Source organism: Channa argus, chromosome 7, assembly GCF_033026475.1.
Source record: "Channa argus isolate prfri chromosome 7, Channa argus male v1.0, whole genome shotgun sequence".
NCBI lineage: Eukaryota > Metazoa > Chordata > Actinopteri > Anabantiformes > Channidae > Channa > Channa argus.
Window position 1 is genome coordinate 12130282 of NC_090203.1, and position 13409 is coordinate 12143690.

General features: G+C 40.7%; 2 protein-coding genes across 4 annotated transcripts in view; both read right to left on the reverse strand.

Moving 5' to 3' along the window:
• Positions 1-37: 37 nt before the first annotated feature.
• On the reverse strand, positions 38-7961 carry znf687a (zinc finger protein 687a). Of its 2 annotated transcripts, none has more exons than XM_067509078.1 (11): positions 7834-7961; positions 5488-7419; positions 4515-4770; positions 4198-4364; positions 3909-4087; positions 3611-3787; positions 3135-3297; positions 2747-2983; positions 2520-2632; positions 2043-2145; positions 38-1952 (listed from the first exon to the last, which is right to left on the reverse strand). In XM_067509078.1, the coding sequence occupies exons 2-11, from the start codon at positions 7396-7398 to the stop codon at positions 1335-1337; spliced, it is 3924 nt and encodes a 1307-aa protein (XP_067365179.1). In that variant the 5' UTR covers positions 7399-7419; positions 7834-7961; the 3' UTR covers positions 38-1334. The 2 variants fall into 2 exon arrangements, with proteins under 2 accessions (XP_067365179.1, XP_067365178.1); XM_067509077.1 differs by having other exon boundaries at positions 4198-4409.
• Positions 7962-10155: 2194 nt separating this feature from the next.
• The window catches only part of LOC137129799 (26S proteasome non-ATPase regulatory subunit 4-like), a 6049-nt gene continuing 2795 nt past the window's right edge, over positions 10156-13409 (reverse strand). The window contains exons 5-10 of one of the 2 annotated variants that reach the window (XM_067509085.1): positions 13189-13257; positions 12882-13094; positions 12367-12475; positions 12104-12241; positions 11386-11441; positions 10156-10587 (exon numbers count right to left, since the gene is read on the reverse strand). In XM_067509085.1, coding sequence (XP_067365186.1) covers positions 10417-10587; positions 11386-11441; positions 12104-12241; positions 12367-12475; positions 12882-13094; positions 13189-13257 — 756 coding nt within the window. In that variant the 3' untranslated portion in view covers positions 10156-10416. Of the gene's footprint in view, positions 10588-11385; positions 11442-12103; positions 12242-12366; positions 12476-12881; positions 13098-13188; positions 13258-13409 lie in introns of both variants that reach the window. The other variant, XM_067509084.1, reaches the window with a different exon arrangement.

The window sequence follows — 13409 nt, forward strand, 5'->3', positions numbered from 1 at the left end:
GATAATCTCCTGAGAAAGTCCACACAGCCACATATAGTACAGTTCACTGATGATGACGCTTTATTAAAGGAATAGTTATTTTTTCTTAACCTCAGTGATAATGATGGAGTTTGATATCTGTATTTGGAATTATTTCAGTTAACCAGCAACCTGTCCCACAAGAACAGCTCAAAAGGTGCAACTAAACAAAGACATTAAAAGAAAATAAAGCGCACTCAGAATATTTTAAGCATAACACAGTATCTCTACCATGTTTTCAATCTTTTTCTAAAGAATTTTGTTGAACAGTCCTGACTTTTATTTTCAGTGTTTTCAGAGTTGACACCTGTTGAACAAACTTGGACTCAGTTTACCCAAAACTGAAGAAAAATAATGTAAGAAGGTTCAACATGTACACATGTAGCACAAGAAAGAGAAGTAACTACAAACGCACTGATCTTTTGTTAATAGTAACCTAAATAAGCAACTTTTAGACAAACATCTGCCTACATACCAATAAGCCAAACTACATATTTCTTACAAAGATGGAATCAGATCATTTCATAATGTTTAAGGTTTTTTGGTTTAAGGGCCCAAAAAATATGTTCCCATTTTTAAGTCTATCTTAAAGCATACTAACATACCCTTGTGTGTCCTGAAAGGATTGTACGTCCACTGATCCTCCAATCCACACCTCCAGTGAAGAGTTAATGGGAGACATATTGCACAGACCTTGTTCTGAGCCAAACAATTATCGAAAGCCAGAGTTAATATTTCATCCATCTGTAAACTAACTGAGTGAGTGTCCTTGAAAACTACAGTCTTTTTAGTACAAATTCTAATTCTCTATACCATCCTTATCTCAAACACACTAAAGTTGGACATCAATCTAAAATATTACAACACAGTATGCTCTCAAAAAAAAAAAAAAAAAAAAATATGAGCTTACAGTCAAAACTGCTGAAGTGATTCTCAAAGTATGTGTTTTTAAAAAATGACTTCACAGACCTGGTTTGCGACTGAATAATCTTTTCAGTAGGATAAACACACATTCTGTAGCCGTCTTATCAACAATTCTGAAAACATTTACAGTTCTCTACTGGCACATTACAATGCAAACTAATCAGACTAACACAGAAATGCAGCAACAGATCCTGAGTGTCAGAAGTGAAGGTCTGGTCTCGGCCAGTGAGAATCATATTTGATTGTTTTACAATATATTCACAAAAAAACTCTCTGTTCTAGCAATCTTTGGTTACATTAGTGCATGATGAGACATCAGTGATTTAAAAAAGGCACTTGACAAAATTCTTTTACCACCAACCACCCCTGGTCCACGTGCTGTATTTGAGCTGTCAAGTAGTTTTTCCAGCATTCCTTGCATTGATAAAAGCCATACCATGAGTCCTGAAATGTGTATTCAGATCTGTTGCTTTTTCAAAATGTTTACCACAGACTTTACAGGCTAGTGTGTCGTCCTCTTCCTTCTCTTGAGCTATGGAGGGCTGACAGGAGGGCGATGCTGGTGCAGAATCATCCAGAGAACTCTTTTCATCATGTTTCCTGCTGTTACTGGGGGAAGGTGCTGGGTGCATGCTGAGGTTTCGCTGGTTGTCAGTGAATGTCTCTCTCACTTTGTGGACGATGAAGCGGTGGCGTGACAGGGAGGAGGTAGATGTGAAGCAGGCGCCACACTGTAGACATTGCAGATCTCCGCCCTCTGTCCCTCCTCTCCTGTGCTGACCAATGTGCTCGAGGAACAATGATTTGTTCTCTGTGGTGAAGCCACAGGGGCCACAGCGAAACCCTGACTCTGGAGGAGCTGAAATAGAGGAGGGCCGCAGCTTCTTCACAGGAGTCATCCTATCTGTGGACTCTTCATCCTGGTCCATCTTCAAAGCCCCTCTCCGTTTGTGATGAGCCCCCAAACTGCTGTCCTGTTCTGAGGAACTGTCTGCATCTTCGCCACCTCCCTGTGATCAGAGGAAAAAAAGACAACTCCTGTTGCTATAAATTTTATTAAATTAATTAGTTTGACCTCTTGTAAGAAATACAAACTTTACCCTCAGTGTGTCCTGGCTCACAGCATCCTTAGTGTGTCGAAGCTGAACGTGCCTCTCCAACATGGCTTTGCTGCTGAATGTTTTCTTATTTTCAGTGCAGAACCTACACAGCCACACACACACACATATACACAGTGTGAATTTATATCAGTGTGTCTCAACATTTCATCAACAACTTTAGCAAATCACTTATGTTTCTTAAGTTTTACTACAGTACTTAAAGTACACACACACACACACATATATACACAGTGTGATTTTATATCGGTGTGTCTCAACATTTCATCAACAACTTTAGCAAACCACTTATGTTTCTTAAGTTTTACTACAGTACTTAAAGTAGACATTATAGTACTTACAGTTAAAGATTCAGTTATTCTTTGGGATTTTTTAAAAGCAAGTTTGAGTTACAGTGTCTACCACAGCAACCCTCTCAATATGGACTTTATACAGAGAGGCAATGGGGATAATACTTACAGGCAGTGGAAGCCACGATTCATGACTTTGTGTTTGTCTCTGATATGTCGTCTTAGACTGGAAGTGGTGGTGAAAGAGCTTTCACATTTGTTACAAGGGAACTTCTTCAGAATCTACACAACACAAACACATGTTTACATGGCTACGCCTGCTCATACCTACTGTTAAAAAACGGTGTTCACTCAAATTGTACATCTTATATACTAGCTAGTAATGGACTACTAGACCTTGCTGTGCTGTTGAGCCATGTGGGTAATGTAGTCTTCCCTCTCTGTGTAGCGAGCGTGGCAAGGTGCACAGTTCCACCCCGAGGGCGTCTTCATCCTCTCTGCCTTTACTGTCACTTTGTCTTCATCCAGCCATCCCTCCCCTTCTGAACTCTCTGACTTCACTGAAGGCCGTGTACGAGAGGAAGCAGGTGGAGGCGAATCCAACTCTTGTTTTAATATGGAAGTCTTATGAGTCTGAGGAACAGAGATAATGTGATTAAAAATAGTAAGATAGAGAAATTAACAAAGCGTTTATACTTAACTCATTCTTAATTAATTTGCCCTTCTGATTTATTAAGGTTTGTGTATATTGAATCTGAATAAAAATACCAAATGACCGACTTACCTTGAAATGGTCCAGCAGGGAGTTCCTCTGAGAAAACAGCTTGGTGCACTCAGGGCATTTAAACACGTGCACCTTCTGATTGGTTAAATGAATGTCAAAGTGGGCATACAGCAGTGGCTTGTGGGTAAAAACTGTGTCACACATGACACATTTATAAATCAATCTGTAAAGGAATAAAAACCTGATTAAATAATTGTAAGACAGAAACACGCAATTTTAACTATGTGTGTATGTTTGTATGGACAGCAGAGTGAGGACCAGATGGAATGTTCTACCACTGATATAAAGACATTTTGACAAAGTGAGGATGGTTCTTGGATTCTCGCATCACTTTAAAGAGCTTTTTGAGTGTTATGTTATGTGGTTTCGAGTTGGTAGAATTGGGTTTAGCTTAGGATAAAGGACTAGGAAATGCATTATGCCAATAAATGTCCTCACTGTGATGGCCATAAAAATGTGTGTGTCTTTTTTAGTACATCGTCTGTGGTTCAGTGAGTGTTGGATGTTGGACAGAGATGTGGTTCTGTATGGTGGGGGCAGATTTGAAAGCCATAGGACAACTGGGGCATTTGTGGAATATATCACAATGAGCCTGTTGAATGTGAGATTTTACGGAGTTCAGCCCTCCAAACACCACCAGGCAACTGGAACATCTGGAGGGAGGCAAACCGAAACATAAAAGGGAGAAAAAGAAATGGAACTTGTTGGGTATAACAACTGTATGATATACTTAAGTTTACACAAACAACTACACAGGAAATGGAGGTATTTTACCTGTATCCAATGCGGCGTGCAAAGTGTAAACAGGTCTCCTCCAGATGTGTCTGAAACTGCTTGACTATGGCTCCACATTCTGGGCAGACATGTGGAGTGCAACCTTGGTGGATGCGTTGATGAGCCGCTGCACTGCAGCTGTTAGGCAGGAGCATGGGAGGAGAACAATCTCTGCATGCCTTGAGCACAACCGAAAATAGAGGAAGAAAATAACAGGATGATTAATGAACACTTATTCTGTATAAGACAAATACATTTTTTTGGCTCTGTCCTTAGACGTAACACTTACAGTGGTGTGTGCTGGTTTGATTTCTTGAAAATGCTCAGCCACCTCCTCTTTGCTGCTGAACTGAACCTGACACTCAGGACATTGATTACTCATGAACTTAGTTGACTGTCCTTTATTGTTGGGTACTGCTTGACGCGGCTGAGAAGTTGTTTTCGAAGTGACCTGACCTATGGAGGATAACGACAATGACAGAAGAGATGGAGAGAGCACACCTGAGGAATCCAGAAAGAATATGAAAAGAAAGACATAATCAAGCACAAGACTCACACCAAAAAAATAAATCTAAAGGTTCTGGGGCAGAAACAATTTTTACAAACCAACTGGGGTGAGATCCTGCTGACCAATCATCTGTTCCACAGGTACAGGCTTCATCACCAGGTGTGAACACTGCATGATCAGGCCTCTCTCCTTGTGCTCTCTGGCATGTAAAAGCAGGCTGCATTTGTTGAAGAAGGCCACCCGCTTGGCACAGTGATTACAAGTCACTTCAATTCTCAGCGAGCGCCGGTCATAGTGTCGTGCCAAACTCTGCTCCAAGGCAAAGGAATCACCACACTCCAAACAGCGGTAACCCTGCAGGGCAACAACAGTTTATCTTCTTACTATTTAACAAAGCTATGTAAATAATGTTGTAACCTTGTCACAAAATGATGAACGAGACAAATTATTCTTTGTTTTCTAGTTAAAGAAATTCTGTTAGGAATAATATATTGTATTTTGTAGTGGGAAATTCTGACCTATGACATTCTGTTTCTAATGCAGTATATCAGAAATATACTCTTGCTCAAACTCTTTATTTACACCTTTATTTTGACAAAGTTGCCTGGCTTGTCAGTGTAAGGCTAAAATCAACACTGATCAGCCACAATATTAATCAACCTGGACACACGCAACAAGCTACAGTGCTGTGTGATACATGTCGGTTGTTCACCACAGCACTTACACCACGAGGTGTAAGTAACCTGTTGAAAGTAACCAGTGTATAAGCTGAACTTATCAGATAGATCAACCCTAATGACAGCCAATGGGTTTATGGCTGGTGTCACTTTTTGGAGTTTACACAATTAGGGCCACAACTAATCCTTTTTTTTTAAAGATTAAACTTAAGATATTTTCTTGATTCACAAAAGTGTTGTCTTTCAAATCTCAAAAATAATGAAAGGTCCCAAGGCAAAAACTCATTTTATAAATTATCTAATCAATTATCAAAATAGTGGCCCATTCATTTTTATGTTGACTAACTGATTGCATTACATTGACTCATTTTTGACATATACAGTGACGAGTTACCTGTGCAGGGAGGGCAATGCCCCACTCTGCAGGAAGAGGTGAGCTGAGATCTGGTTTGTAACTGGGCAGCAAGTTCTTGTTGTTGAGAATTTTGTTGAAAGATTCAACCAGGTTGGTCTGATTCTTAGATATGATCGCCCCAGTGCTGTTGACAATGGATGCTGGTCTGCTGCTACTTTGTGGAGGGGGCAGAGGTGAAGGTGTTATCCCACTGTTCAGAGGTTTCTGACCCAGGCTGTGCAGGTTGATCCCACCTAGGCTGACTCTGGGAATTGAAACAGAAATGGAAGGCAGGGTTGCAGTTTTTGTGATACTAACAGCTGTCAGGGAAACTTTAGCTTGGGTGTCCACTGTGGTTTTCTCTTTAACTGCACAAACATCTGCTATTATAGCTGGCTGACCCTGCTGTAATGACTCCCTCTTGGATCTTGTGTTATGTTGTTCTGGTAAAGGCTTTGAATCATCCACAGTCCTAGGGATGGCTCTTGCACTTTTTTTAGGTGCCACCCCAGTCACGGTTCTTGTGATGCTGCCTGTAGGCATTTTGATTTTAACTTTGAGGGGGCGTAATGGAGAGGAACCTGTCTCTGCAGACACATTGTCCTCAAACAATGTACCAGCGTTACTGTTGTCTTCTTTTACATTTTCCCCATCTCCAGCAATCTTTTCACTCAGCTCCTGAGTATCACCTGGCCTGTCCTCTTTGCTAAGCTCACTTTGCATGAGCTCCTCTTGTTGATGGAAGTCATTATGATCCACTGCTAGACCTGGTGTTGGAGCCAAATCAGGGCTACTGCTTCTATTACGGACCACAAGGCCTGTCTCACTAGGTGGAGGGCTCTCAGGTGAGTCTCTCTCATCAATCACATGCTCTGGGTATTCATCATCTTTGACTGCTTGAGAAACTGTGACAGAAGGAAGACAGTAATTCGGGCTCTGTGGCTGAGGTGTTGTGGAACAAGGATGGCTAGGGGATGTAGGTGGCACCTTCTCTTCAAGTGGGGGTTTGGGTTTTCCCAGAGAAAAGGAGAAATTACTAAGAGCAGAAATGTCAGAAGAAGTGGTTTCAGTAGACACAAGCAAGTCAGATTGTGGTTTTTCTCTGCGTTTAAATTCGGGAGGTGAGGTCATCTGAGATTCTGGACTCTCCTGGATCACCAGTGGACTTCCTAAATCTGGTTCTGATTCGTCTTCATCTGAGTGCATAAGACGTTTGATTTCAGCTGTAATGCTCCCATTTTGTGGTAAAGAAGATGATGATGGTTTATTGAGGACACAAATTTCTTCTTTCTGAGAGTTGTGAGGAGAAAAATGAGGGCTGACAGAGTGTGGGGACAAAGGAGTTGAGATGCCAGGACCGGCACTGGTCGGAGAGTGTGGATTGAGGATCGGATTCAAACTGTTTATGACATCAGTCTTATTCTGGTTTGAACCAACCTCAGCTCCTTTGTGTCTTTCATACTCATTATCATTCAGCATGGGCCTAAATGATGAATCCCAGGATGATAGCTCTGTGCGGACTACTCCCTGATCCCTGTGGACAGAGCCTTCAAAGCAATTGCCAATCTGGGACTCCACATCATCATCAGCAGGCTCTGTGTGGCCAAGCTGTGAAGTGAGATCACCCAACTTGTCCTTAACCTGAGAGACTAAACCACTGCATGAAGTGTTGTCAAATGACTCAGACCGCACCATGTTCTTCACAATAACACTGACCACGGGGGGTTCACTGTGTGAGGCAGGAGAGCAGGGAAAGCAAGAAGGAGATCCACTTGCCCTCTTATTTGCATTACTCCCCACTTCATCCCGTTCTTCTTCTGGACTTGACTGTATGGCCTCTTTGGCATCAATGTCAGGTATGTCAAAGGCTGCTAGCAAGTCATCAAAGTCTGGGGTCTTCATGTCTCCCATCGCCAGCACAAGGCTTAAAACCTACCAAGATAAAAACAAGTAGTTGATGCAGTATGTTTTCACAAAAAGTTAACATCTAGACTGCGAAAACAGCTGATATCAAAAGACGTGCGGATGTGGCTGGTGATAGTAAATACGTATATGGTGTGTTCTGGTTCAAATCAGTCATACGTCTAACAAAACTGGTAAACTTAGAGCAGATCTTTAGCACGACCAAGTTAAATGAGATGTTGCAACAAGTGGATCCTTCTGCTAATGGTTAGCTAAACATTAGCATTTAGCTGCTAGCTGGCCTTGCTAACGTCAACCGTCCAACTTTTTGTCAAAAACATAAGACCAAAGTGACACTAATGTGATGCCATATAGCATATTCCATGCCCGTTTTGTTTTTTTTGTTTTAAGCCAGCATTAGCAAACTTGTTTCATTCTAGTTACCTGACAGTCTGCGAAGTTGGTTCCTGACTTGGCTCTCGGACGCACAACGTTTTCGTCACCGAATCATGCGACAGTGACTTCCCAAGAGCCTCCCAAATGTTTACACAGTGTGATGTGGTTTACAAAATTAATGCGATTTCAAAAACCATCTTACAAAAATACCTTAGAACATTTACTTAATTTTATTAATTAAAATAATTTAATAAAATGTCTAAATAGGTGAAAAAATGCACTAAGGTGAGTATGATTTTTGATTTCACATAACACAGACGCAGATTTATCCTGAGTTTTCAACAACAGAAGAGCCTACATTAAAACATAATTTCTATGTCAACCTAACATTTTAACTGCATAATGGTGGAGGGCATATCCAATGAAGACAGTATTGAAGTAGTGACTTCAATGGACATGTTGATGAAGGGAACAGAGGTGGTGAGTTTGTGATGGGTAGGTATGGCATGAAAGAGTGTGGAAGGGCAAATGGTAGTAGAGTTTGCAAAAACAATGGAAATGGCAGTGGTGATTACATATTTTAAAAGTAGAGGGAGGAGCATAGCGTGACATAGAAGAGTGGAGGAAGGTGCACACAGGTGGACTATGGTCTATGCAGTAGATGCAACCTGAAAGAGATCAGATACTGTGGTGATAGGGGATAGTGTACCTACACCACACTGGTTGGTGGTTTGCAGGATGACTTAGGGGGTGAGGAAGAGAAAGGTGAGTGAGGACCTACCCAAAAACCAGATGGTGGAAAGAGGAAGACTTTTGTTTGAAATTCAGAGACAAGTTTAATCAGAGGCTGAGTGGGACTGAAGATGTGCTTGATGAATGGGCTACTGTGAAGTGGTGAAGGAGACAGCTAGGAAGGTACTTGGTAGGGCATCCAGACAGAGAAAGGGAGAAAAAAAGAGTTGATGGTGAAATGTAGAAGTTCTGGAAAGCATAAGAGGAAAGACCCAAGTGGAAAAGAATTAGGGTAGTAAGAAAAGTATACAAGGAAAAGCAAAGCAAAGTGAAAATAGACATTGCAAAGGCTAAGGAAAAAGCAGGAGAAGAGGAACAGCAAGGAAGGAAGGAGAAAAGGAATTATATCGACTGTCCAGACAGCTGGACCAAGCTGGGAGGGATGTGATGCAGGTTGGGATGATAAAGGATGCAGATGGACATGGGCTGACAAGTCAAAACATTGTGTTAAGAAGGTGGAAGAAGTTTTTTGAGGAGCTGATGAATAAAATGAATATGAGAAGTACTGTGCTGGTAAGGTAAGTTATGATAGGCAGTTGGTCTACATGACAATACCAGTGGAGGCTTGTAAATGCTTAAGAGAGACGGCAGTGGAGTGGTTAACCAGACTGTTAAACAAAATTCTGCAAAGTGAAAATGTCTGGGAAGTGGAAAAGAAGTGTACCTGCTGTGATTTTCAAAAATAAGGGAGATGTTAAGAGTTGCAGCAACAACAGAGGTATAAAGTTGATCAGCCTGTGGGAAAGAGGAGTGGACAGGTTGACGGACATTGTGATCGGTAGTGAAAGTAAGGAGCAGACTGTGATGAATCTGGAGAAGAGGAGGTCCGCACTTGAGAGAAGGGGAACGAACAGCAGGCAAGAGTGGTAGGAGCATGATGGAGCAAATGAGAGACTGTGGAATGATGCAGATACGGGGGAAAGAGGTGGTGAAGTTGGATGATTTAAAATACCTAAGGTCAACTGTTCAAATAATGGGGAATGTGGCACAGAAGTGAAGAAGAGATTGGAGCCAGGGTGAAGTGGATGGAGAACAGTATCACGAGTGATCTGGGATAAAAGGGTATCTGCAAGAATGAAAGGGAACATTGAGAAGATGGTAGAAAGACCAGCCATGTTGTACAGGCTGGAGACAGTCGCAGTGATAAATAAAAGGACGCAACGCTGGAAGTGCCAGAGTTGAAGGTGTTGCAATTATTACTGGAAGTGGCATGGATGGATAAGAGGGATAGCAAAGGATTTGGGTGGTTCAGGCATGTGCAGAGCAGGGATGCAGGGTATATCAGAACAAGAATGTTGAGGATGGAGTTGCCGGCCAGGAGGAGAAGAGGCAGGCCAAGAAGGAGGTTCATGGATGCTGTCACTGAGAAAGATGCAGGGGACAGTAAGATGGAAACGGATGATCTATTGTGGCGACCCCTAAAGAAAGTGTCCCAAAGAAAACTGAATATGACACTAGCTGTGTAAATGACGGTGTGGCGTTCATCAATATTGTAATAAGTGTTAAGTAATTAAGTGAATAAACACTAAACTATAGCAACTGTTCCAACTGGAAATTAATTTTAACAAAAGTATATGCTAGTATTAGTGTACATTTATTGAAGAAATCTGCCCATTTCACTTAGTAGCTATATTACAAATGACTCAAAAGTAAGGCTTTATACTTAACACAAACCATTCAAAAAGAGAATAGGCCCTAAAATAATTAGAAACAAAAGCTGTTTACAGAGCTGCACGAACAAAAAGGTGAACAGAACTGTTACTACAGGGGAGTAATGTTACTGTGAATAACACATGCAGTGAAATTCTCAGATCTTTGTCATTTATTTAGTTCCATTCTTTATTTCTTTTTCTCCTCATCCTTCTTGGGGTCTGGTTTGGAGCCTGTCTGAGAAGCTAGAGAGCCCATGGCATTACGGATGGCCTCATTGTTGGGGTCAACTCCTGGAAGATTTTCCAGAACACTCTGAAGGAACTCTGGATCCTGCATAACATCATAGTCCTCTTCATCCTGGAGACAGATAACATATTGTGAATCATATTTACCACATCATTTTCAACGTGAGAAAAGTAAATAAACCATAAAACACAAATAAAAACTAGTCTATGGCTGCATTTACATGCACATAAGTAACCAGGGTACTCTGACGGGAAATCAGTTTTCTCGGGTAATTGGGGAACGGTGTTTACATGCATTTAAGAAACCTGGTTATGGGAAAACCGTGTATACATGGAGCATAAGAGTAACCTGATTTCTCCTCAACCTCTGACTTGTTCTGGAAGCCTGGCTCACAAATTTTAACTGTATAGTGACAGAAAATGCTGCTTTCCGACTTTTCTCTCTCAGTCTGTGTTTTACAGCAGAGTGCAGGGGGAGAGAAAGGAAAGACACATGCAGCTGATCCACAACAGGCTACAATTTGGGGGAAAGCGAATTAAGACTTCTACACGGCACTTTGTGTTCATGAAATTTTCTGTCAGACCTTAGACTGTGTTTTTAAGATGAGGCAACAGTGCCATATTAACGATCTCTCCGTTCTTTAATTCTTTCAATCAGATGTGTGCTGCTTAATGTCTGCAGCCTTTGATTACAACATGCAGTTTGAAAAAGCTGATTAGAAACCTGGTTACGCCTATACATGGCAGGGTAATCGGTGTTCTCTGACAGAAATCTACCTAGGGAATCCAGGTTCTCCTTTATCCCCTACCCCGATTTTGGGAACCAACTGTCACATTTACATGACACTTAACATATCAGCTTTCCCAAGAAAGCTTAAGTCCACGTAAAATGTTCAATGTTTGTGCTTACTTTTGCATCACTAGATTCCATGTCAGCTCCAGTATCCATGTCCTCAGCACTAAACTCTACAGGAATAGAACACAAAAGTTGGGGCTTTATTTTCCTGGTTCCTTATTCGAGAATAAGAGCCATGTTAAGTGTTATTCCAAGTAAGAAGAGTTATAGAAAGCTTTTACTTTTATGCCCCTTCCAGTGCAAATCAAATACATTGACAATCTGGACTGCAGCAGAGCAAACTGTAGTGTTACTGGAGTGCATTATAAAAAGTGGTGGTTCCAATGTTTTAGTCACCTTATTCATTTTCAATAGGGTGGCAAAACATTAGAACCACCTCTTTGAATAATGCACTGCAGTACAGCTCCACTAACCACTTCGAACATAGTAGACATAGAACATAGTAGAATTATGAACTTTCTGACAGTTTAAACTGAAAAGCTGATAAATTATAACATTGTAAAAGCAGAATTTGTGGCAGAGCTCCTGTATTGGATTGCATTAAAAATAAGGAAGCGTGTCAATGACAACATATTAAATGGGCTATTTTAACTGGGATAATGTGAAATACGTGATAATTTGTTTCATCATCAGAAACTATTTTCAGGAAACACACAAGTGTAGATTCTGCTGTAAATTATTACTCTTTTGCATTTTATGTTAGTGTGACGTATAATCAATCCCAGCTTGTATTAAATTTTTTATTCTTGGAAATTCAAAATCCATGTTTAACCTGCTCCTGCTCCCTGCATGGACATCTGCAGAGCATAGGCAATCTGTTCATCCTCTGTCATGCGACTGAAATCTGGTAGTGTAGGGGCAGATGAGTCTGTATGTGGAACTGACATCTTCAACAGGGCATCGTCAGACTCTGAACCAGAAGGAGAAATAGGCCATGTGAACATACACCAGCAAAACTATATTCAGATTATCTATCATTCTTAGGAAAATGGGCAGAAATTAGCATTTGTGACAGCAAATCAAAGTTTCTGCTACCATCTGCAGCTGGAGAGGTAATGCCAGCTTCAGCAGCTGATGCAACAGCAGCCCTGCGAGCTTCATCCTCTTGTCGTTGTCTCTGCTCCTCCATTGACACCCTCAAAGCCTGAAAAGAGAAGAGTAAAATTAAACAGTGATGGAATTTCTTTTATTTCAGTGATGGAATGTCTTTTTTTTAATATATATATATATATATATATATATATATATATATATATATTTTTTTTTAATAACGTCTGCAAAAAGAAAAAACAAAAACTTTTATACTAATTTTAAAAAGTGTAATGCAATGGCTGGGAAAATGTAATCCAGATGCCAGATCTTCATTACTCTCAATTCTGACAATACAGCCAGTAGTATGATACCAAATAAAAAGCATAGAAAAGAAAGCACAGCAAAGACTAGATTCTGATGAAAAAAAATACAGGTGAAATAATATTTTAAGAAGCAAATGCAATTTTTGTAATAGTAATGAACTACAGCTAGTACAGGGAATTACTATTTTTCTTTACCAAAGCCAGCTCTGGGTCAGCGCTGGGATCCACTCCAAACTCAAAGTCACTGGGACCAAGGCCCAAAACTGCACCTCCCTCTCCAGCCAGGATAGGAGAGGAAAGCAGGGCATCAGCCAGACTGGGGCCTGGAGGCACGGTGACTAGATGGGAGCCTGCTCCCTCTTTGCCATTCAGTGTATTGATGAAGGCTGTCAGCTTCTCTGTGTTCATCTCCTGGGTGAAAGCAAAACACAAGAAATACCAAGTATATAAATAACAATTTAGATATTCAAGATGTAGTGTGGAGCTTTAATTAAAAAAATACCTCTTCTCCAAAGTTGATGACATCGACATTGACTTTTTCTTTCTTCAGGCGTTTTGCCATTTTGACCAACTATAGGAAGATGATCATGTAAAAAGTGCAATTAGAAAAATAAGCATAGCGTAGGAGGACGTATTTAATTTATTTTTACTGACATTTGCTGTCTAGTTTGTAAATTATTTACATCGAGGAAGATGTTAATTTGCAATTATGGTTTAGTCAGC